Source organism: Pleurodeles waltl, chromosome 8, assembly GCF_031143425.1.
Source record: "Pleurodeles waltl isolate 20211129_DDA chromosome 8, aPleWal1.hap1.20221129, whole genome shotgun sequence".
In the NCBI taxonomy this organism is placed as follows: domain Eukaryota; kingdom Metazoa; phylum Chordata; class Amphibia; order Caudata; family Salamandridae; genus Pleurodeles; species Pleurodeles waltl.
The window spans coordinates 1,008,606,298-1,008,631,617 of NC_090447.1; the positions used below are offsets into that span (position 1 = coordinate 1,008,606,298).

Consider the following 25,320-nt stretch of genomic DNA (forward strand, 5'->3'; position numbering starts at 1 on the left):
AGGTCCCTACGAGCTGCAGCATGGATTATGCCGCCCTCAGGGACCCCTCACTCAGTACATGCACACTGCTTTGCAGCTTGTGTGTGCTAGTGGGGAGAAAAGACAAAGTCGACATGGCACTCCCCTCAGAGTGCCATGCCCACAAACCACTGCCTTTGACATAGGTAAGTCACCCCTCTAGCAGGCCTTACAGCCCTAAGGCAGGGTGCACTATACCACAGGCGAGGGCATAGCTGCATGAGCACTATGCCCCTACAGTGTCTAAGTCCATTCTTAGACGTGGTAAGCGCAGTGTAGCCATACTGGTATATGGCCTGGGAGTTTGTCATTACGAACTCCACAGCACCATAATGGCTACACTGAATAATGGGATGTTTGGTATCAAACATCTCAGCACAATAAACCAACACTGATGCCAGTGTGGGATTTATTAAAAAATGCACACAGAGGGCATCTTAGAGATGCCCCCTGTATGTTAGCCCAACTGCTAGTGCAAGGCTGACAGGTCTGTGCCAGCCTGTCACTTCCAAACGAGTTTCTGACCAGATGGGGTGAGTGCCTTTGTGCACTCTGTGGTCAGAAACAAAGCCTGCACTGGGTGGAGGTGCTTCACACCTCCCCCTGCAGGAACTGTAACATCTGGCGGTGAGCCTCAAAGGCTCAAGCCTGGTGTTACAGTGCCCCAGGGCACTCCAGCAAGTGGAGATGCCCGCCCCCCCGGACTAGCCCCCACTTTTGGTGGCATGTCTGGAGGGATAATGAGAAAAACAAGGAGGAGTCACCCCCTCAGCCAGGACCCTCCCTAAGGTGTCCAGAGCTGAAGTGATCACCCTACGTGAGAAATCCTCCATCTTGCTTCGGAGGATTAGGATCAATAGGGATGTGCCCCCTCCTCCCCAGAGGGACTGGGCACAAGGAGGGTGTAGCCACTCTCAGGGACACTGGTCATTGGCTACTGCCCTCTGACTCTAACACACCCCTAAATTTAGTATTTAGGGGTGACCCTGAACCCAGCACTTCAGATCCCTGACGACGTCAAGACAGAAGGACTGCGGAGCTGAAAACCTCGCAGAGAATAGAAGGAGACACCAACTGACTCGGCCCCAGCCCTATCGCCCAGTCTCCTGCTTTCGAAAAGCTGCAAGAAAAGAACCAACGCGTTCTGCAGGACCAGCAACCCCTGACAAGCCACCAGGGGACCGCCTGTATCTCAGAGGACCAAGAAACTCCCGTGGACAGCAGACCTGTCCAAAAAGAAGACAAAGAAACTATCTTTAATGGGACTCTAACCTCACTCCTGAAGTGTAAGTCCAACTACTCTGCACCGGACGCCCCCAGCCTCTGTCCAGAGAAACCAACTAGCCAGAGAGGATCCCCAGGCGACTCCGATGACGTGTCCACCCTGGGCTGAGCTCACTACACCCCACGACGAGGCCTGCAGAAGGAATCACAAGGACCCCCCTGACCGCAACTGCCCGGGACAAAGATATCCCTCACCTGGAGAAGCACTACCCCTGCAGCCCCCAGGCCTGAGAGAAACCGACCACCAGTGCAGCAACAACCAGCAGGCGGCCCACACCCTTGCCCAGTCGGTGAATTGCCCGAGAGGCCCCCCTGTGCCCTGCCGGCAGGGCCTAAGTGACCCCCATAAAGTTCTATTGAGAACCCAACACCCTGTTTGCACACTGCACCCGGCCGCCCCAGTGCCTCGGAGGGTGTGGTTTTGTGCCTACTTGGGGCCCCTCCAGTACTCCTTCAAACCCCCCTGGTCTGCCCTCCAACAATGAGTGTACTTACCTGCAAGCAGACAGGAACCAGAGTACCCCCGTCTCCATAGTGGTCCACATAATTTTGGCTCCTGTTTGACCTCTGCACCTAACCGGCCCTGTGTTGCTCGTTGTTTGGGGTTATCTTGAACCCCCAATGGTGGGCTACCAATGCCCCGGAGATTGAACCCCTAAGTTTGTTACTTACCTCAAAAACTGTACTTTACTTACCTCCCCCAGGAAATGATGTAAATTGCAGTGTCCACTTTTAAAATAGCTTTTTGCCATTTTAAAGAAAACGGTGTACACTACTGAATCCATTCAAAGTTCTAAGTATTACTGTGTAAAGTACCTTTCACTTAATGTACTTACCTGCTAAATAAATCTTGTAGTTCTAGAAATTAACAAAATAATATTTTTCAATATAAAAACCTATTGGCCTGGAGTTAAGTCATTGAGTGTGTGTTTTCACTTATTGCTTGTGTGTGTACAACAAATGCTTAACACTACCCGCTGATAAGCCTAAATGCTCGACCACACTACCACAAATCGAGAATTAGTATTATCTATTATTGCCTCTGTCAAGCCTCTTGGGGAACCCCTAGACTCTATGCATCCTATATCTCATTTGGATATAGCATATGCACAGCGATCTTCCTACAGCTACTCAGTTCAATACCATCAAGACCCTAGATTTGTTGATGATGTACTATGGAGTTCCACTCCAGATCCAAAGTGTTAACGGATCCCATTTTAAAAGTAAGTTGGTACAGGATTACAGTTCGCAGCATAATATGGAGTGGATTTATCATGCCCCATATTACCCACAAGCTACAGGATTGAGAGAATGAATGGATTTTTGACGTCTCAGTTGAGGAAAATTGTCAGATGGATCGCTGAAAAATTGGAGAGATCATTTAAATGAAGTATTACAAATACTGAAGAATAGACCTTTGACAAATGCGGAACCTCCTTTAATGAGGATACTGATCCCAGCCTTACAGATACAACCTCATTTAGCAACTAATACTATCACATTTTGGGAGACAAAGACCGGAGGGCTTTAGCTCTGTACCAAGCAACACCAGGGGCTGCAGGTCTTGATTTGCATGCTTTGAACATGTAGAGACTGAAACTAAGAGATATGGTACTCATTGAGACAGGAGTCAGGGTTAAAATTCCCTCAAAGCATTTTGGATTGATTGCACCTCAATCTGGGTTTGCACTCAAGGCTATTCAAGTCTTGGGGGGAGAGGAGTGATGGATGCAGACTACCAAGCTGAAATTAATGTAATCTTATGGAACTGTGGAAAAGCTGATTTGATAATACAAACTGGAGACAGAATTGCTCAAATTGTTATCATTCCAGTGAATGGAGGAATAGTTAAAAAGGGGACTGCCCCCAGCCCTCCTTACAGTGCGAGGCGAAGGAGGCTTTGGCTCCACTGATAAAAATCCAGGTGCTAAGGTGAGGGTAGAATCCCTAAATCGTCCCCCTGAACAAGCAGAAATCATAGCAAAAGGAAAAGACAATATTCTGTTTGTCAAAAAAGCAGAACAGGAAAAGGGGAAACATGTACCAGTTGATCAATATTACTTGTGAAAATAATCATACCTGTCTCTTTTACAGATCATACTACAAGGTGCCTTTATGCTGACTGCGCTGTGTGGAGTATTTTTGGCTGGGTTCGAGTGTGGTCGGGAGAGACCGAGGGCCCCCAACCCTGAAGTGACCGCCCGACAGCGCCGATCAACACCTCTTCTGCACAAACCAGAGAATGTGTGGATCTACTTGGCACAGACTATGCTGAACAGGTCGGATCTTTGCATGATGAATAAGACAAACACCACCAATATCATTTCCACCTGCCTAGTTGCAATACCAACACTTGCTAGTGTTTTGCTACAAATATTTAAAGGCACCAACCCCAATGGGGCGGTGAAAGAAAGTGACATTCTAACTCATCTATCTCGCTATGAGTATTGTCGGTTTTGCCAAGAATCCACCGGTAAGTGGAACAACCTAACTCAGGTGATAACTTACAATGTCACCGCAGGTGACGTGTGTTATAATTTAACTTCTGACACCAAAAAGATTGGAAAATGCGCCCAAAAGCACCTTGAAGCGACAACAGTTCCCCAAGAGATCTCGTGGGAACAACAAACTTTACGTCAACAAAGAAACAACAGATTGTGTAAAAGTGTAAATAATAGTATGTTCTGCAAGAATGTAGTGTCTGCTGCTAATGATAGCAAGCACATTAAGTTACTTGTTAGATGGTTATTTTCCTGTGGTAATGTCACTTACACCTATCGCCCTGCAAATATAAGAGGAGGATTACATGCTAAAAATACAAGGGAAACAGTTCAACTAAATGAAGACTGACTCTGGAGTTCAGTTATTTTCTAGATCAGAATAAATAAGCTTCAGTCTTTCTATAGTAGGAGTTCCAGGATTAGCTGTTCATAATACTCTAGTTATTAACAAATTAGCATGTTTAATGGTTATGAATATCAATCACACATCTGTTCCTTTAGCATAATTATTACTAGATATGTGAGGGACTAGAAGAGCTGCTCTTCAGAAGCGCACTGCAATCAATTACTTGCTTTTACAACACGATCATGGATGCTCAGAGTTTAAAGGAATACATTGTTTTAACTTGTCGGACTATTCCAGATCTATCCAGTCTTACACTGGAGCCTTGCATGAATTGGTAAAGGGGGTGAAAGAAGATGTAGACAAAGGGTGGTGGGACCGGTTCTTTAGATGGCTTCCTGATTTTGGTAAGCTTTGTTCTATTTTAGGTGGGATATTTATGGTGATATGTATTATAATAATGCTATGTTGCTGTGTACAATGCGTACCTTATCTAATCTCAATGCTTTGACCTAAGAGGGCTAATTTCCAAACTGTATGTTATGAGAGTCAATGGTCAAGGGTGGAGTGTGATGCTATTTAGATTTAACCATGATTTGACCATCAACTAGATTTTGCTTAAATAACTTCATTTTGTGCCCTTCTGCAGCTGCAGGATAGCACAGGTATTTTTCCTTACAAAAAATGTTTTTCTCTTCTCCAGCAAAGAGTCGGACGGTGCTAGAACATATTATGTGGGATGCGGACTAGATACGAGTTCACAAGGCTGAGACTGTTTTTATCAGAGGAATGTAGAAGTCTGTCTCAGAACAAACATTGGAAGCCTGGCCTATGGAGTTTTCGACGCAGACAAAGTACAGCCAACATTTAATTTTATAACAGAGGAGAGGTGTCTCCTAGAACATTCTTCTTGAGGTGATTTAAGGTATAAAAGATGGGGAGATTTGGCGCTAAGACAAGAACTCGCCTGTTGAGCGGACGCACTGCCCAGGATCCGATTTGTGATCCTAATTGATTCCTGCCTTGACTGATCAAGGGTTCCCCAGTCGCGCTGGTGAGGATGAAGTCAACAACCCCATTGGGTGATGTATTCTAAATCTTGATTATTTAGCTCGTCTATACATGCTCTGCGGATGTATTGTACATTTCTTTTTAAGTCGTGACCACTTGATATATACATTTATCTTTGTATGTACACTTGTTCTGCTACATTTGAGTTATATATTTATTTTCATATATATGTTTGACCTTTATTTGATACTTGGGAAATGCCTTAATAAATTCATTATTGAGTGCTGAATTATTTTGGCATTGTGTCCTCTTAGTTTAAGTGAGAGCAATACACCCCCTTGCCTTCTCCCTCTACGCGGATGACATGGTGCTGTACAGTGGAAATCAAGATACACAGCACCTTCCCCTTATACATTAATTTGTTTTGTAAGAGCGATACTCAGGCCAGAGTATAAATTGGAACAAATAGACTATATTCCCTCTAACCCAGTGCACCAAACCCCCACGCTCTCGACTTCCCTCTTGAGTGGTACATGGACCCAGTCTAGTACCTGGTGTATGGGTGCATAGGAATCCCAAAATCTTTGTCACACAGAACTATGGCGTACGATGTACAAACTGGAAGATCAGGTGACTCGATGGTTGGGATTCCTTTTGTCCTTAGCGGACAGAGTGGCGATTACGAAAATGGTCGTTCTGCCCCGGTTTTTATATTTGTTTATCAACATTCCTGTCATTCTCACAAAAGTGTTTTTTTGCACTCTTCGTTCTTGTCTGATAATGCAAACTTGGGTGGGAAAGCAACCCAGATGTACCTGGGAAACGCTTACCAAGCCCTACGTGCAGGTAGGTTTTGCACTCCAGATATGTACCTTTACTATCTATGTTAACAGACGCAATTGGCACTATATTGGTACGTTCCCCTTACATATCTACCACACCTAGCTATAGAAAGGGAAGATGCACATCCTATCCATCCTAAGCCCATCTTACCACCTATACGGGTGGATGTCCCAAGACTGAAAATCAACACAATCCATAGTTGCACAAAGGCCTGGCATGAGCTGAGCGTAAGGGCAGGTAATTCACTGCTGCATGCACCGCCACTACCTTTATTTCACCATCCAACCATTTAGGTCACTCAAGAACCCAGAGCGCTCTCTAAATTGTCAGAGGTGAGGCTAGTGATAATGGGAATGTGTACTTAGACAGGAAGTTAATTTCACTCAACGTACTCTACCTACACCACCACAGCGCACCCCGTAAGTGTTCATTTATCACCATCCCGGGAGGCTTTAAAAGCACACTATCTACAATTTCCAGGCAGACTACAGGTATTGGGGGCCTTACAGACAAGCGCAATGTCACCCATTAATGCTGAAGTAATTAAGCGGTTGACCACCAGATTTCTGAACCGAGCTATGCATTAAAAAGGAGGCTTTATAGAGATCATATAGTCTGTGATGAGCTTTTGGGTGTACTTAATTCATGTAAGTCATGGGCAAAGGAGAGCTCAAAGTTCTTTAATGTATTTGGCACATCTTGCCAAAGATCTTACATGCGTTAGTCCAAAACATGTTGCAGAGGCCTTCTTGCAGGTGCGGACCCCCTTGAGCAAGAAACCCGGTTTCAGAAGTGACCTCCTGACAGCTTCAAGGGCGGGGCAGCAGCACAGTAGATTGGGCCAAGATTCCTTACTGATGTCACATAGCCTGCAAACTCCACTCTTTCTCGGCTGAACCCAGGCCGGATTGAAGTCTGCCATAGGTACAGCTAGCAGATACGTGATGTCTTTACATGTACGAGGATTGATAGCCTCCAAGAGATAGGGCTGAGATCTATCCTCCAGATAAGATGAGCTCAATGGGCATAAGATTTGTGACGCTCACAGAGAAGCTGAATATTGCTGGAAAGATACACGGCGCACCTGTCTGTTGATTGCCCTGTTCCATGAAGGAAGATCAACTGAGTCAAGCACTAAGGCTACTGCACCTATTTGAAGGGACTGAATTACCTTCTGCACTTGCCGAGTCCTAGATCTTCGCAGATGTCTGGGTAGTTTGAACACCTTCTTGTAACCTAGTGTCTGCAGGTGGTCCAGAGTGCTAGCACAGTCCTCGGGGAATGTCTGGTGCCCAGTAAGAGTCAGGCCTTTAAACCTTCAGGACTGGAGCAGCAGGGGCACTTTTTAGTTTTTTGTTCAGGGTAGCGAGCCCATACATTGTTGCGGCTGCTTTCTTTTTTAGCTTGGATGCTTCAGTGAATCAGACCCCTAAGTAGTTGTATTTCTGTGTGGTTTTGATGAGGTTTGTCCCTGTGTTCCTTGTAAGTACTTCGTTTTTCTTGTAACAGCCAAATAATGACGTTGGACATTTCTTGGCTGATCTTGAGGAAATTCAGTTCATTGTAGGAGTGGAGACTGTTTAGTGCACGCTGCAGACTCGTTTTAGTATGGTCCATTATGACAGTGTCAATGGCATATTGCAATATATGCAAGGTCCTGTGGCTAAGTCTTGGGGGCATCAGGCTACTGTTTGCTAAGGCTCTTCCCACATCTGCCACATATAGATTAAAGAGCAGTGGGGCAATTACGCAGCTCTGTTTCAAACCGCTGTGGGTAGGGATTCTGGGGGTGACAGTGTGAGGCCTGGTTTTAACGCGGACCTATTTTTGTGAGTTGAGAGAGACTATTGCCTGAAGGAGGATGGAGGAGATACCCCACATACTTAGGTCCCCATTATGGGGTCACAGTCGGACCGCCGCCAAAGTGGCGGTCCGACCGCAACATTACGATCGTGTCGAAAGCACCACAGTCAGACTGCCGGCACTGCTGCCCTGAGGATTTTGAGTCCCCATTCCGCCAGCCTTTGCACGCAAAGGCTGGTGGAAAGGGGATGCCGGGGCCCCACTGGGACCCCTGCACTGCCCATGCAGATGGCATGGGCAGTGCAAGACTCCACATGGACAGCTCCATCGCGCTTTCCACTGCCCGAATTGCAGGCAGTGTAAAGAGCGACGAGTGCTGGTGCACCCGTCGCATTGGCGCTGGCTCCATTAGGAGCCGGTGTCAATGTTAAGGCCCTGTTCACCGCAAGGCCGGCAGGCAGAAACGCGGTTTCCTCCTGTCGGCCCGGTGGTGAACTCTTTATAGGGCCAGTGGTGTTCAGGTCGCACAGGCGGCCTGATGGAGGAATGAGTTTGGGGGGGGGGGCCTTTCCCGCCCGTCAAACTCAGAATGGGGGCCTTAGTTTCCTCCATAACGTTGATCGATCAACTTTATTGAAAGCTGCATTATAGTCAATAAAACAGCAAAAGAGAGAAGGTTGATTCTTTTGGCCTGCTTGCTGACTCAGAAAGGCAAGAGATGTAATACTGTTGATGGTTGATGCCGCTGCGCGAACGCCTGTTTGAAAGAATGGGAGTATTATTGTCATGTACCCAGTCTTCTAGCTCCTTCAGTAGTAGACGTGTGTAGGCTTTCATCTTCAAGTCCAACAGGGCTATCAAATTGGTGGTCAGATGGCTCAGTTGGGTCTCCTTTTTTAAAGATTGGGCACAGGATTGAGCCCATCCAAGTCTCAGTAATATGGATGATAAGAAAAGCTTGATTGTAAACAGGAGTTAGCAACTTCGCCCAGTCCTCTGTTGCGCATTTGAAGATTCCAGTAGGGATCCCGTTTGGTTCTGGAGCCCCGTTGTTTTTAATTTCCTTGATGAGTTTACAAACTCAGAGCTGGATTGTAAGGTCTGACTGGTTCTCAGTTGGCAAAATGGCTTTTTCCACATTTCCCAAGTTAGCCGGGGCGCCAGGTGACTTGAGTATAGCCATGCTACATGTTACCCAGTCTCCTTCCGGGACTGCGTGTTCTCTGGTCCGGTATGGTGATTTTAATTTGTTTATATAATTCCAAAAATAGGTTAGACCTCTTTCCTGGAGCATTTCGTGGATCTTTAATCATTCATTGTCTTCCTTAGCTTTCTTCAAATTCCGAACTACCTTCCTATGAGCTTTGCGTATTTCACTAAGATCCCTTGAAGTTTATACTGTACAATGGGATTTGTGGTCTTGCCAAGCCCTTCTTAGCACATTTCGTGAATTTACAATGTTGGTGTTATGCAGCCGTGTATTTGGTCCCTCGCAGCTGTCTTTGAGGGGGCTGTGCACTCCCCATACGCTTGCTGAGTGTCCATGAGATCAGATTGGAGATTGCTTCGCCCGGAGGGCAGTTTGTTTGGCGCACTTTTGGGGGTCTGTTGTGACCTTAAGGAGCCATTTAGTCACTGGACTGGTGTCTGCAGTCCTCCATTTCAGCCTCCTGGTTAGCTCTGATACTTCTGTGAGCGAAGATCCCATTGTCTGGAGTTTTCCTTCTGCGTCCCATATTGACGGTCAGCGTCAGGAGATTGTGATTGCTTTCTCTCCTGTTGTGTATATTGAAGTTCATAAGGTGATTTGCTATGGTTTCTGACAAACATATAATCTATTGTAGCAGTAACCCTGAATGTCCAGGGAAGACGCAATTCTACTGCAGTGGCCTTGAATACTTGTTCTGCTGAGCACAGCTTTAGGTGCTCAGAAGGTTGTTCATTCTATCCTGTGCCTTGGAATTTTGGGCAGCTACTCCATTAGTTACCAGGTCCTTCATGTTGAAATCCTCTCTCAAGAGGTCTTTGTGTGAGGTATGTTCTAAGAGGATCATTTCCTATATATAGAAAGATCCTCTGTTCCATATGACGTGTATTTTTGCGAGTGAAAATAACAGTTGATCAGAAGCAAAGAAATCTTTCTATGACTAATGGTTAGCCCTAATACTGTTGCCACTTGAAGGGCCTGGTGGTTTTGCACGCGAGGCACAACTTTAATCCTGCCATTTTGTTTGATTAAATTTGATTGGCCTCCCCACTGTTAGCCAAATAGGATAGATCTTTTTGCAGGTTTAAGTAGTTCATAAAAGTCTTGAAAACTGCTGGACTAGATGCCCACATTTCCTGCAAACAGATAATGTCGAATCTATGCAAGAAGGTCACTGATGATTTTCTCTTGAGCAGTCTTCAAACCTGCCACATTCTACTATGTAATGGTGAGCTTGGACTCACCCATATACTTCCAAGGCTGATCTTGTGCTGCTTAATGATAGCTAGAGACAAGTCTCACGGTTCCACCTGTGGGATGAGTTCTGTTGACTCTGTATTATTTCATAGCTACTTGTTGTACAAGCGGCCTTCCTTTTGTTGTGAGCGACTAATATTTCCAGTGAGTTTGAGGCTTTCGAAGCGCTAGGCAGCCAGTCGTGGGTGGCACCCAACACCACTTTTAGAAGTGTTCTCTGTAACCTTGGTGCTGTGTACGGGAGTAGCACATGGGGATATTTAGGTGGGTGTGGTTTTAAAAGTTCAGTCCTCCAATCTTTAAAGTTCTTTGATTCATTCAGGACGGCATCAATGAGGTCCACTCTTTGCCATGTAATTACAGTGGCATTTGAGGACCTTTTCCCCTGCGATCTTTGCAAACTTTACAGCGATGATTTCTTCAGAGGTTATTTTGTTCAGTGCTGGAATACACATTCATTGTTTTTGGGTGTGGGTGACCCAAGCCTTATCAGCTATGGTAATGGAGCGGATGGACTGCACACCACACATCTGTCTTTTAGTTCTTATCAAGTGCCTAAAACCAAATAATTGCAAACTGGTGGTGATAATTCTCTTATTGGTAAAGAGGAGAGGGTCATTACACTGGAAGGAAAAAGTGGCTCCTAAATTTGATCAATGATTGGCTGATGTGGCGTACTACAGAGACTGGTAAGACTTCTATTGAGAGGAACTACCAGAGGCATCACCCCCTCAAAATATATTGTTACCATTCACAACATCTCTCCTCTCGACGGTGGCTTAGAGACTAACTGGTGACAACTGAGCCACTCTGTGCTGGGAATATATGCTGATTTTGTGCTGAATATTATTGGAGGTACCGTGCTAGAGCAAATGTGGCAGACATCCACTGCGATTATTGGGTATGTATTGCGAAAATAAAGTTTAAATTCAAAATTAAGTTAGGGCTGTAGCATTTTCTAATTATGTTCTATATTTAAACATATAAAAGTAATTTACATTAATATTTAACAAAATATATGTTTACAATTTTTTTTTTTTATAGTTAAATAAGCATTTTCAGCTTTCCCTGTTCTTTACTATAGGGCAACTTCTCAGTCGAGGTGGTGTCCTTCCAATGGTAAAGTAAGTGGAAAGTTTATTACATTTGGAAAAACCTAGTAAAATAATTTTATATTAAATATTACTGGGAAATAATTTTTATATTTTTAAACGCAGAACTAAAGAAAAAATTGAACAGTACTATTAACTATATTGTGGATTAATTCTTTAATTTTAATACATTAAATGAAAAATAGTTCTCTGAAGTTTAAATTAAAAATACATTCCAATACAGTAAAAACAATTTTATGTATTATACATGAATTACAAGCGATGTGTAGTATTAAAAGAAATGTAATTACATTTTATTACACTGTAATGTACATACATTTTGTAATTAAAAAAAGATTGGTATAATATTTTATAATAAATAAAAAGGTTTTATTTTTATATTTTTACCATTAAATTGTATTTTAACAATTTAAAACAATTTAGTGTAACTCAACATTTCCTAAGGGAGTTTACTTTATGTCCCTGCCCCCGTTATTGTCTATCAGAGGTTGCTGCAGTATCAGTGGTTGACAATGCTTAGTTGAGGACTTACTACTGTTTCTTTTTGGCATTAGAAACGTACAATGGTAAATTTGGCTCCATTACCGTTTACAGGGGTGCAGAAGTGCAAGTCTACACTTTTGAGTAACTTTACACTTGGATTTTGTGAACAGCCAAAAATAGTAGAATTACTCAAAAGTCTAAGGGAAAACTTACATGTGTAAATTACTCACAAAAGTAAGTTAACTTTTGTGAATAGCCCAGAAGGTGTCTTTAAATTACCTTCATAAACGACTGCAGGTGGCAGGGCAGTGTATGCATTTTCATGCAGAATGAGTCTCTGCTACTGTCCTCAATGAGAAAGGCGGCGTATCAGCGGTCTGTCCAAAGGCTAGATTTTAGTTAGCACCATCTTGGCTCTAACACTTTTGTTTAGCTACATACAACACCAATTCAAGTTTATTAAAAGTAACATTAGAAAGGACATGTGGATAGATTGGGGCAAGTTTTCAAATGAGAGAACACGTTTTTAAGTAATTATAAAATAACTTACCCAACATAGCTTCTAAATTAAAATCCACTGGCAGCGACAAAAGGGTCTGACAGCCAACTAAGGAAGACAAATAATCATCACTATAAAAAGCTGTAAATGAAGTTAACAAACATAATAAACAAAGGTACCCAGAAATAGTTTTCCAGTTTGTCTAGCGTGCCATTAACACAATCTTTTCTCCTTGCACCACATCAGCCCATTAAAACATTACACCCCAACTAGTCATAATATAAAACAGCTGGTGACAGTTTAGCCTGTGATAAACAACTACGTACATCAACAGCAATATCATAAAAGAGAAGTTCACCAATGGTTGTCAAGGGTGAGTAATGCTTAAAACTACTTTCAACCTGCAGATTGTCTTCCGATTTATATAAATACACCAATCACACAAGTAACAAACCTCACTGTTGGAGGCAAGGGGTGAATGGAGCGTCGTCACCAGCTACTCTGGATTTTACAAATTTTGTTGAAAGAAACTGCTGTGTCCTAACTCCTTCAGGACTACAGTTACAGAAAAGCCTGAGATAACAATGAGATGCCACAAACCATCATGCCATGTGATAGCCTGGTATGCAAAGCTAGTGATCACACTCTACTATGGGTGAGAGTATACTTTGGGTTCACCCCTTAACAAATGCATTTTAGGCTCTACTCTTATGTGTCACAAAATGATTGATATTTATATATATATATATATATATATATATATATATATATATATACATATATATATCTCAACATCACTTTAAAAAAAAAAAAGAAGGGTGGCAAAGATTACTATAGCCATGGGAGGATTCCTGCCCCTACAAAGTGGAGCTAAAATAAGCAAATTTACAAATAGATTTCCCAGCCATTCATAAAACGTACAAGAGGTGAGTAACTTTCCTTCACCTCCAGGGTATGGGCAATGATAATCATAGGTCATGAACAGAGTGGCAAACCATCCCTTTGAAAGGCAGTGTTAGAAAAAGGCCATCATCCTGTATCCCAAAAAAAAAAAAAAAAGAAAGAGGACTAAATCACTCGAGTATCATCTCAAACGTCTGGCCCACAACAGTAGTGCATCATGCAGATGTGGACCGAGCTCTTAATAGATGCTTTGCAGATCTCTGCTACAGTAAAGTTACCTAATAAAACAGTAGTTGCCATTTTTCCTCATGCCCAATGAGCCTTGGGTTGACCACATGAGGATTTTTTGGCTTTCCAATAACAGTAAGACACAGGAGATAGTGCATTTAGAAATATATTGTTTAGAAGTGGATGAACCTACATGTACAAGCCCAAAGTTTATAGCGAAATGCCTCCCATTAAGTAAGTCTTGTTTTTCTATGGGGTAAAAAATCAATACTCTCCTAATGCAGGTTAAGGTCTTTCTATCGGAGAGGAAGGAATGTGCAAAAAGTGAGGTGAATAAAGGACAAATTCACATAAAATTCCCATGCGACAGTCGAAAAGATATCTGAATGAGTCCTTGTGATCACCTTATTCTTATGGAATACAATTCATAGGGGCATGTGGCTTGAGTCTCACTAACCCTATATGAATGTGCTCAAGAAAGCAGTCTTCCACAAAATATTTTGTAAGAAGCTTGTGAATGTACTGAAAGTAGGACCTTTGAGTTTTTAAAGGACTACATAGTTACCAAGGAATGTCTGGTCTTTTAAAAAGGGACTAAGACTTAAATCCTCTCCATAATGTTTGTTCCTGTAGGCAGTAATAGCTGCAAGATGAACCTTTATGGAAAAGAACTGCAAACCCTACTTAGCCAAGTAAAAAAAGATATGGTAGTACCACTGCTTCTTGATCACCAGTAGGATCCAGGTACTTCTCTTGTACCTAATAATGTAGAATCTCTGCATCTTCAGGAAAATTAAACACTTATAGATCAGAATTTGGCTTCCTTCAGACTGACATTTAAATGCATGTACTCTTAAGAGTTCAGAAGAAAGGGTAACAAGCTCAGGGACTGAAAGTTAAAAAGCAGTGTTTGGCCTCTGAACTTGTGAGTAAGCTCTAGTCTATGCAGTAGCCTCCTTTGTGGACATTCTGTTATGTGAACTGGGACACTGAACCACTAAAGCAAGAGTCTTTATGAAGCCAAGAGAATCTTCTTGGTTCTGGAGCAGGTTAAGTTTGATGACTGATGGAATTAGACACATTGGCAAAAATGTGTACAGACACTTTGCTAACCAGTTGAACAAAAAGGGAATTGCCCTTAATTTCTCGAGTAAAGAAGTAGATCTCTTGTGCTTTACCCAATGAGAGCCTTGGGATGTACTGTGGTAGAACTCCATGCGGTCTAATTTATTTGCCTTTTCATAGGAGAGGTTTGGTAAAATCTTGTTCTGCATTCTTTTGGAGAAGGAACAGAAAGACTCCAGTAGTTCATTGACCTATGTGGATTACAGTGGGATTCCCCCCCGCCATGCTGGGTGGAGTCCCTGGATGAAAGGGAACATCGCCAATTGCTAACGGCTACTCAGTGTGATTCATTTTGTGGAGCAGTCGGTCTAGATGAAGCGATCCCAGAATTGAGCAAGCGCAAAGACTATCTGTGTAATCTGAGAAACTGCCAGCTAATGGGAGGACAGTGGATCTCTAATTAGGCAATCTTTGGTTAATAACTAGTCTTGAACATCTTGAAATGCTAATAGTGTGAGTTAGAAGTTGAATCAAGAGACCAAGAAGCCAGCTGGCCCAAAGGTTTGTTGAGTGTAAAGTGATTTAAGCAAACACTTATGAGACACAATAATGGTGTTTCCCCGAAAAGGTATTGGGAACTTTCAGAGCAACTGTCTAAAGTCATCTGTTTGAAAGGAGGTCTGACAAGATGTAGGAAAGTACCATCTTGCCTGGCATGTTACCCCCATTTTTCACTGTATATATGTTGTTTTAGTTGTATGTGTCACTGGGACCCTGGTAACCCAGGGCCCCAGTGCTCATAAGTGTGCCTGAATGTGTTACCTGTGTAGTGACTAACTGTCTCACTGAGGCTCTGCTAATCAGAACCTCAGTGGTTATGCTCTCTCATTTCTTTCTAAATTGTCACTCACAGGCTAGTGACCATTTTTACCAATTTACATTGGCTTACTGGAACACCCTTATAATTCCCTAGTATATGGTACTGAGGTACCCAGGGTATTGGGGTTCCAGGAGATCCCTGTGGGCTGCAGCATTTCTTTTGCCACCCATAGGGAGCTCTGACAATTCTTACACAGGCCTGCCACTGCAGCCTGAGTGAAATAATGTCCACGTTATTTCACAGCCATTTTACACTGCACTTAAGTAACTTATAAGTCACCTATATGTCTAACCTTTACCTGGTAAAGGTTAGGTGCAAAGTTACTTAGTGTGAGGGCACCCTGGCACTAGCCAAGGTGCCCCCACATTGTTCAGAGCCAATTCACTGAACTTTGTGAGTGCGGGGACACCATTACACGCGTGCACTACATATAGGTCACTACCTATATATAGCTTCACCATGGTAACTCCGAATATGGCCATGTAACATGTCTATGATCATGGAATTGCCCCCTCTATGCCATCCTGGCATTGTTGGTACAATTCCATGATCCCAGTGGTCTGGAGCACAGACCCTGGTACTGCCAAACTGCCCTTCCTGGGGTTTCTCTGCAGCTGCTGCTGCTGCCAACCCCTCAGACAGGCAGCTGCCCTCCTGGGGTCCAGCCAGGCCTGGCCCAGGATGGCAGAACAAAGAACTTCCTCTGAGAGAGGGTGTAACACCCTCTCCCTTTGGAAAATGGTGTGAAGGCAGGGGAGGAGTAGCCTCCCCCAGCCTCTGGAAATGCTTTGTTGGGCACAGATGTGCCCAATTCTGCATAAGCCAGTCTACACCGGTTCAGGGACCCCTTAGCCCCTGCTCTGGCGCGAAACTGGACAAAGGAAAGGGGAGTGACCACTCCCCTGACCTGCACCTCCCCTGGGAGGTGTCCAGAGCTCCTCCAGTGTGCTCCAGACCTCTGCCATCTTGGAAACAGAGGTGCTGCTGGCACACTGGACTGCTCTGAGTGGCCAGTGCCACCAGGTGACGTCAGAGACTCCTTGTGATAGGCTCCTTCAGGTGTTAGTAGCCTTTCCTCTCTCCTAGGTAGCCAAACCCTCTTTTCTGGCTATTTAGGGTCTCTGTCTCTGGGGAAACTTTAGATAACGAATGCATGAGCTCAGCCGAGTTCCTCTGCATCTCCCTCTTCACCTTCTGATAAGGAATCGACCGCTGACCGCGCTGGAAGCCTGCAAACCTGCAACATAGTAGCAAAGACGACTACTGCAACTCTGTAACGCTGATCCTGCCGCCTTCTCGACTGTTTTCCTGCTTGTGCATGCTGTGGGGGTAGTCTGCCTCCTCTCTGCACCAGAAGCTCCGAAGAAATCTCCCGTGGGTCGACGGAATCTTCCCCCTGCAACCGCAGGCACCAAAAAGCTGCATTACCGGTCCCTTGGGTCTCCTCTCAGCACGACGAGCGAGGTCCCTCGAATCCAGCGACACTGTCCAAGTGACCCCCACAGTCCAGTGACTCTTCAGCCCAAGTTTGGTGGAGGTAAGTCCTTGCCTCACCTCGCTGGGCTGCATTGCTGGGAACCGCGACTTTGCAAGCTTCTCCGGCCCCTGTGCACTTCCGGCGGAAATCCTGTGTGCACAGCCAAGCCTGGGTCCACGGCACTCTAACCTGCATTGCACGACTTTCTAAGTTGGTCTCCGGCGACGTGGGACTCCTTTGTGCAACTTCGGCGAGCACCGTTTCACGCATCCTCGTAGTGCCTGTTTCTGGCACTTCTCCGGGTGCTACCTGCTTCAGTGAGGGCTCTTTGTCTTGCTCGACGTCCCCTCTCTCTGCAGGTCCAATTTGCGACCTCCTGGTCCCTCCTGGGCCCCAGCAGCGTCCAAAAACGCCAAACGCACGATTTGCGTGTAGCAAGGCTTGTTGGCGTCCTTCCGGCGGGAAAACACTTCTGCACGACTCTCCAAGGCGTGGGGGATCCATCCTCCAAAGGGGAAGTCTCTAGCCCTTGTCGTTCCTGCAGTATTCACAGTTCTTCAGCCTAGTAAGAGCTTCTTTGCACCAACCGCTGGCATTTCTTGGGCATCTGCCCATCTCCGAGCTGCTTGTGACTTTTGGACTTGGTCCCCTTGTTCCACAGGTACCCTCAGACAGGAATCCATCGTTGTTGCATTGCTGATTTGTGTTTTCCTTGCATTCTCCCTCTAACACGACTATTTTGTCCTTAGGGGAACTTTAGTGCACTTTGCACTCACTTTTCAGGGTCTTGGGGAGGGTTATTTTGCTAACTCTCACTATTTTCTAATAGTCCCAGCGACCCTCTACAAGGTCACATAGGTTTGGGGTCCATTCGTGGTTCGCATTCCACTTCTGGAGTATATGGTTTGTGTTGCCCCTATCCCTATGTTTCCCCATTGCATCCTATTGTAACTATACATTGTTTGCACTGTTTTCTAAGACTATACTGCATATTTTTGCTATTGTGTATATATATCTTGTGTATATTTCCTATCCTCTCACTGAGGGTACACTCTAAGATACTTTGGCATATTGTCATAAAAATAAAGTACCTTTATTTTTAGTATAACTGTGTATTGTGTTTTCTTATGATATTGTGCATATGACACTAAGTGGTACTTTAGTAGCTTCACACGTCTCCTAGTTCAGCCTGAGCTGCTTTGCTAAGCTACCATTATCTATCAGCCTAAGCTGCTAGACACCCTATACACTAATAAGGGATAACTGGGCCTGGTGCAAGGTGCAAGTACCCCTTGGTACTCACTACAAGCCAGTCCAGCCTCCTACATTGGTTGTGCAGCGGTGGGATAAGTGCTTTGAGACTACTTACCACTCTTGTCATTGTACTTTTCATAAGAGAAAAATATACAAAACAAGGTCAGTGTATATACACATAGCCAAAAAGTTTTGCATTTCCTCTTTTCACTCTTTTCTAAGTGCTGAAAAGTACTTCTAAACTTTCAAAAAGTTCTTAAAAGTTTAAAAAGTTTTTTTCTGTCTTTCCAAAAAGTTCTGAAAACTTTTTTATCTTTGTCTATCACTTTAACTCTCTCTAAAAAATGTCTGGCACAGGCCAAAAAGTTGAACTGTCCAAACTTGCATATGATCACCTTAGCTGGAAAGGAGCAAGGAGTCTCTGCATAGAGAGAGGTTTGAGTGTAGGGAAGAATCCTTCCTTAGAACTGTTAATTAATATGCTTAGAGTACAGGATAAGGCCATAAGTGCCCAATCTGTAGAAAAAGTAGCTAATGGTTCTCAATCTGATCCAGGGACTCCCCCAGGAAAAGGTTCAGGAAAGAAACTTCTCAGCCTGCCCATTACTAGACAGTCTAGCATAGTTGGTACAGAGATTGAATCACATCATACTGATGATGTGCTCTCACATTATGCTGGTAGCCAAGCTGTTAGGGTGCCCTTGGTAAGGGACAGGTCTCCTTCTGTTCATTCCCATCATACCTCTGTATCTAGAAATGTCCCTCCCACCCACCCTGATGACAGATTGTTAGAAAGGGAGCTCAATAGATTGAGAGTGGAACAAACCAGACTGAAGCTCAAGAAGCAACAGCTGGATTTGGATAGACAGTCTTTAGAAATAGAGAGGGAAAGACAGAAAATGGGTTTAGATACCCATGGTGGCAGCAGCAGTATTCCCCATAGTCATCCTGCAAAAGAGCATGATTCCAGGAATCTGCACAAGATAGTTCCCCCTTACAAGGAGGGGGATGACATTAACAAGTGGTTTGCTGCACTTGAGAGGGCCTGTGCTGTACAGGATGTCCCTCAAAAGCAGTGGGCTGCTATCCTATGGCTATCATTTACTGGAAAAGGTAGGGATAGGCTCCTTACTGTAAAAGAAAATGATGCTAACAATTTCCAAGTTCTTAAGAATGCACTCCTGGATGGTTATGGCTTAACCACTGAACAGTACAGGATAAAGTTCAGAGATACCAAAAAGGAGTCTTCACAAGACTGGGTTGATTTCATTGACCAGGCAGTGAAGGCCTTGGAGGGGTGGTTACATGGCAGTAAAGTTACTGATTATGACAGCCTGTATAACTTGATCCTGAGAGAGCATATTCTTAATAATTGTGTGTCTGATTTGTTGCACCAGTACTTGGTGGACTCTGATCTGACCTCTCCCCAAGAATTGGGAAAGAAGGCAGACAAATGGGTCAGAACAAGAGTGAACAGAAAAGTTCATACAGGGGGTGACAAAGATGGCAACAAAAAGAAGGATGGTAAGTCTTCTGACAAGGGTGGGGACAAATCTAAAAATGAGTCTTCATCAGGCCCACAAAAACACTCTGGTGGGGGTGGTGGGCCCAAATCCTCCTTTAATCAGAACAAGGAAAAGAAACCATGGTGCTATTTATGTAAGATAAAAGGCCATTGGACAACAGATCCCAGTTGTCCAAAGAAAGGCACCACAGCTCCTACCACTACAACCCCTACTGCTACACCTAGTGTCCCTACTAATAGCAGTGGTGGTGGGAGCAAACCTACTAATAGCCAATCCAAGGGAGTAGCTGGGCTCACTTTTGGTAATTTAGTTGGGGTTGGTCTGATTAGGGAGACCACAGAGGCTACTTTAGTCTCTGAAGGGGCTATTGACTTAGCCACTTTGGTTGCTTGCCGCCATAACTTGGAGAAGTACAAGCAACTAACCCTAATAAATGGTGTTGAGGTCCAGGCCTACAGGGACACAGGTGCCAGTGTCACAATGGTGATTGAGAAACTGGTGCACCCTGAACAACACATACTTGGACACCAGTACCAAGTAACCGATGCTCACAACATAACACAAAGCCACCCCATGGCTGTTGTAAATCTCAACTGGGGGGGGGGTATCTGGTCCAAAGAAAGTTGTGGTAGCTTCAGATTTACCTGTAGACTGTCTATTAGGGAACGATTTGGAGACATCAGCTTGGTCAGATGTGGAGTTGGAGGCCCATGCAACAATGCTGGGCATCCCAGGGCATATTTTTGCTTTGACAAGGGCTCAGGCCAAAAAGCAAAAAGGACAGGGAAGCTTGGATCCTGGAACAATGGACCAAGTGCTCCCTAAAGCTAGGGCTAGTAGAAGCAAACCACTTCCTACTATCCCTCCCTCTACAGTGGATTCTACTTCTGAGGAAGAAGAATTCCCTCCCTGTGCAGAACCTACACCAGAGGAGCTGGAAGCAGACACTGCTGAGCTTTTGGGTGAAGGGGGGCCTGCCAGAGAGGAGCTGAGTGTGGCACAGCAAACCTGTCCCACATTAGAGGGTCTCAGACAGCAAGCTGTCAAACAGGCTAATGGGGATGTCAGTGACTCACACAGAGTTTACTGGGAGGACAACCTCTTGTACACTGAGCATAGGGATCCTAAACCTGGAGCAGCCAGGAGATTAGTGATTCCTCAGGAGTACAGAAAGTTCCTCCTAACACTGGCACATGACATTCCCCTAGCTGGGCACCTGGGTCAAATGAAAACTTGGGACAGATTGGTACCATTGTTTCATTGGCCTAGGATGTCTGAGGACACAAAAGAATTTTGTAAGTCCTGTGAAACCTGTCAAGCCAGTGGCAAGACAGGCGGCACTCCAAAGGCACCCCTTATCCCACTGCCTGTGGTTGGGGTTCCCTTTGAAAGGGTAGGGGTTGACATAGTTGGCCCCCTTGACCCTCCTACTGCTTCAGGCAATAGGTTTATCTTGGTGGTAGTGGACCATGCCACAAGATATCCTGAAGCTATTCCTTTAAGGACCACTACAGCTCCTGCAGTGGCAAAGGCCCTCCTGGGAATATTTTCCAGGGTGGGCTTCCCAAAGGAAGTAGTATCAGACAGAGGAAGCAATTTCATGTCTGCATACTTAAAGGCCATGTGGAAGGAGTGTGGTGTAACTTACAAGTTCACAACACCCTATCATCCACAAACAAATGGACTGGTGGAGAGATTTAATAAAACTCTCAAAGGCATGATTATGGGACTCCCTGAAAAACTCCGCAGGAGATGGGATATCCTTCTACCATGCCTCCTTTTTGCCTACAGGGAGGTACCCCAGAAAGGAGTGGGCTTCAGCCCCTTTGAACTTCTTTTTGGACACCCTGTTAGGGGTCCACTCACACTTGTAAAGGAGGGTTGGGAACAACCTTTGAAAGCTCCTAAACAGGATATTGTGGATTATGTACTTGGCCTCAGATCAAGGATGGCTGAGTACATGAAAAAGGCCAGTAAAAACCTTCAGGCCAGCCAAGAGCTCCAGAAGCAATGGCATGATCAGAAGGCTGTTTTGGTTCAGTACCAACCAGGGCAGAAAGTGTGGGTCTTGGAGCCTGTGGCCCCAAGAGCACTCCAAGATAAATGGAGTGGACCCCACACAATTGTTGAAAAGAAGGGTGAAGTCACCTACTTGGTTGACTTAGGCACTGCCAGGAGTCCCCTTAGGGTGCTCCATGTCAACCGCCTGAAACCCTACTATGACAGGGCTGATCTCACCCTGCTCATGGCAACAGATGACAGTGATCCTCTACCTGATCTCTTCTCTTCCACAGAACAAGATGCTCTTGTGGAAGGTGTAGTTTTGGCTGATTGTCTTACTGCTGAGCAGAAAGATAATTGCATAAATCTCCTAGGACAATTTTCAGAACTCTTCTCCATTGTGCCAGGCACCACTTCTTGGTGTGAGCACACTATAGATACTGGAGACAGTTTACCTGTCAAAAGTAAGATCTATAGGCAGCCTGACCATGTCAGGGACTGCATAAAGCAAGAAGTTCAGAAGATGTTGGAACTAGGAGTGGTTGAGCACTCTGACAGTCCATGGGCTTCTCCTGTGGTACTGGTACCAAAACCCAATTCTAAAGATGGAAAGAAGGAAATGAGGTTTTGTGTAGACTATAGAGGTCTCAACTTGGTAACCAAAACTGATGCTCACCCTATACCCAGGGCAGATGAGCTCATAGATACACTGGCATCTGCCAAGTATCTAAGCACTTTTGATTTGACTGCAGGGTATTGGCAGATCAAATTGTCAGAAGATGCTAAACCTAAGACTGCATTTTCTACCATTGGAGGACATTACCAGTTTACTGTAATGCCTTTTGGTTTGAAAAATGCACCTGCCACTTTTCAGAGGTTGGTGAACACAGTCCTGCAAGGGCTGGAAGCTTTCAGTGCAGCATATTTGGATGATATAGCTGTCTTTAGCTCCAGCTGGGATGATCACCTGGTCCACCTATGGAAAGTTTTGGAGGCCCTGCAAAAGGCAGGCCTCACTATCAAGGCTTCAAAGTGCCAGATAGGGCAGGGTAAGGTGGTTTATCTGGGACACCTTGTTGGTGGGGAACAGATTGCACCACTTCAGGGGAAAATCCAAACTATTATTGATTGGGTTCCCCCTACCACTCAGACTCAGGTGAGAGCCTTCCTAGGCCTCACTGGGTATTACAGGAGGTTCATTAAGAACTATGGCTCCATTGCAGCCCCTCTTAATGACCTCACATCCAAGAAAATGCCTAAAAAGGTATTATGGACAGCAAACTGTCAGAAAGCTTTTGAGGAGCTGAAGCAGGCCATGTGCTCTGCACCTGTCCTGAAAAGCCCTTGTTACTCTACAAAATTCTATGTCCAAACTGATGCATCTGAATTAGGAGTAGGGGCAGTCCTATCACAACTTAATTCTGAGGGCCAGGATCAACCTGTTGCTTTTATTAGTAGGAGGTTGACCCCTAGAGAAAAGCGTTGGTCTGCCATTGAGAGGGAGGCCTTTGCTGTGGTCTGGGCTCTGAAGAAGTTGAGGCCATACTTGTTTGGCACTCACTTCATTGTTCAGACAGACCACAAACCTCTACTTTGGCTAAAACAAATGAAAGGTGAAAATCCTAAATTGTTGAGGTGGTCCATATCCCTACAGGGAATGGACTATACAGTGGAACATAGACCTGGGAGTAGCCACTCCAATGCAGATGGACTCTCCAGATATTTCCACTTAGACAATGAAGACTCATCAGGTAATGGCTAGTCTTATTGTCCTTCGTGTGGGGGGGGGGGGGGGTTGTGTAGTAAAGTACCATCTTGCCTGGCATGTTACCCCCATTTTTCACTGTATATATGTTGTTTTAGTTGTATGTGTCACTGGGACCCTGGTAACCCAGGGCCCCAGTGCTCATAAGTGTGCCTGAATGTGTTACCTGTGTAGTGACTAACTGTCTCACTGAGGCTCTGCTAATCAGAACCTCAGTGGTTATGCTCTCTCATTTCTTTCTAAATTGTCACTCACAGGCTAGTGACCATTTTTACCAATTTACATTGGCTTACTGGAACACCCTTATAATTCCCTAGTATATGGTACTGAGGTACCCAGGGTATTGGGGTTCCAGGAGATCCCTATGGGCTGCAGCATTTCTTTTGCCACCCATAGGGAGCTCTGACAATTCTTACACAGGCCTGCCACTGCAGCCTGAGTGAAATAACGTCCACTTTATTTCACAGCCATTTTACACTGCACTTAAGTAACTTATAAGTCACCTATATGTCTAACCTTTACCTGGTAAAGGTTAGGTGCAAAGTTACTTAGTGTGAGGGCACCCTGGCACTAGCCAAGGTGCCCCCACATTGTTCAGAGCCAATTCACTGAACTTTGTGAGTGCGGGGACACCATTACACGCGTGCACTACATATAGGTCACTACCTATATGTAGCTTCACCATGGTAACTCCGAATATGGCCATGTAACATGTCTATGATCATGGAATTGCCCCCTCTATGCCATCCTGGCATTGTTGGTACAATTCCATGATCCGAGTGGTCTGGAGCACAGACCCTGGTACTGCCAAACTGCCCTTCCTGGGGTTTCTCTGCAGCTGCTGCTGCTGCCAACCCCTCAGACAGGCAGCTGCCCTCCTGGGGTCCAGCCAGGCCTGGCCCAGGATGGCAGAACAAAGAACTTCCTCTGAGAGAGGGTGTAACACCCTCTCCCTTTGGAAAATGGTGTGAAGGCAGGGGAGGAGTAGCCTCCCCCAGCCTCTGGAAATGCTTTGTTGGGCACAGATGTGCCCAATTCTGCATAAGCCAGTCTACACCGGTTCAGGGACCCCTTAGCCCCTGCTCTGGCGCGAAACTGGACAAAGGAAAGGGGAGTGACCACTCCCCTGACCTGCACCTCCCCTGGGAGGTGTCCAGAGCTCCTCCAGTGTGCTCCAGACCTCTGCCATCTTGGAAACAGAGGTGCTGCTGGCACACTGGACTGCTCTGAGTGGCCAGTGCCACCAGGTGACGTCAGAGACTCCTTGTGATAGGCTCCTTCAGGTGTTAGTAGCCTTTCCTCTCTCCTAGGTAGCCAAACCCTCTTTTCTGGCTATTTAGGGTCTCTGTCTCTGGGGAAACTTTAGATAACGAATGCATGAGCTCAGCCGAGTTCCTCTGCATCTCCCTCTTCACCTTCTGATAAGGAATCGACCGCTGACCGCGCTGGAAGCCTGCAAACCTGCAACATAGTAGCAAAGACGACTACTGCAACTCTGTAACGCTGATCCTACCGCCTTCTCGACTGTTTTCCTGCTTGTGCATGCTGTGGGGGTAGTCTGCCTCCTCTCTGCACCAGAAGCTCCGAAGAAATCTCCCGTGGGTCGACGGAATCTTCCCCCTGCAACCGCAGGCACCAAAAAGCTGCATTACCGGTCCCTTGGGTCTCCTCTCAGCACGACGAGCGAGGTCCCTCGAATCCAGCGACACTGTCCAAGTGACCCCCACAGTCCAGTGACTCTTCAGCCCAAGTTTGGTGGAGGTAAGTCCTTGCCTCACCTCGCTGGGCTGCATTGCTGGGAACCGCGACTTTGCAAGCTTCTCCGGCCCCTGTGCACTTCCGGTCGGAAATCCTGTGTGC

General features: G+C 45.2%; 1 protein-coding gene across 2 annotated transcripts in view; it reads right to left on the minus strand.

The window, feature by feature from the left end:
- BORA (BORA aurora kinase A activator) overlaps positions 1-25,320 on the minus strand; it is a 335,860-nt gene that overhangs the window by 143,226 nt on the left and 167,314 nt on the right. For both annotated transcript variants that reach the window (XM_069205289.1, XM_069205288.1), the window contains exon 7: positions 12,413-12,469. In XM_069205289.1, the coding sequence (XP_069061390.1) occupies positions 12,413-12,469 (57 nt within the window). The remainder of the gene's footprint in view (positions 1-12,412; positions 12,470-25,320) is intronic.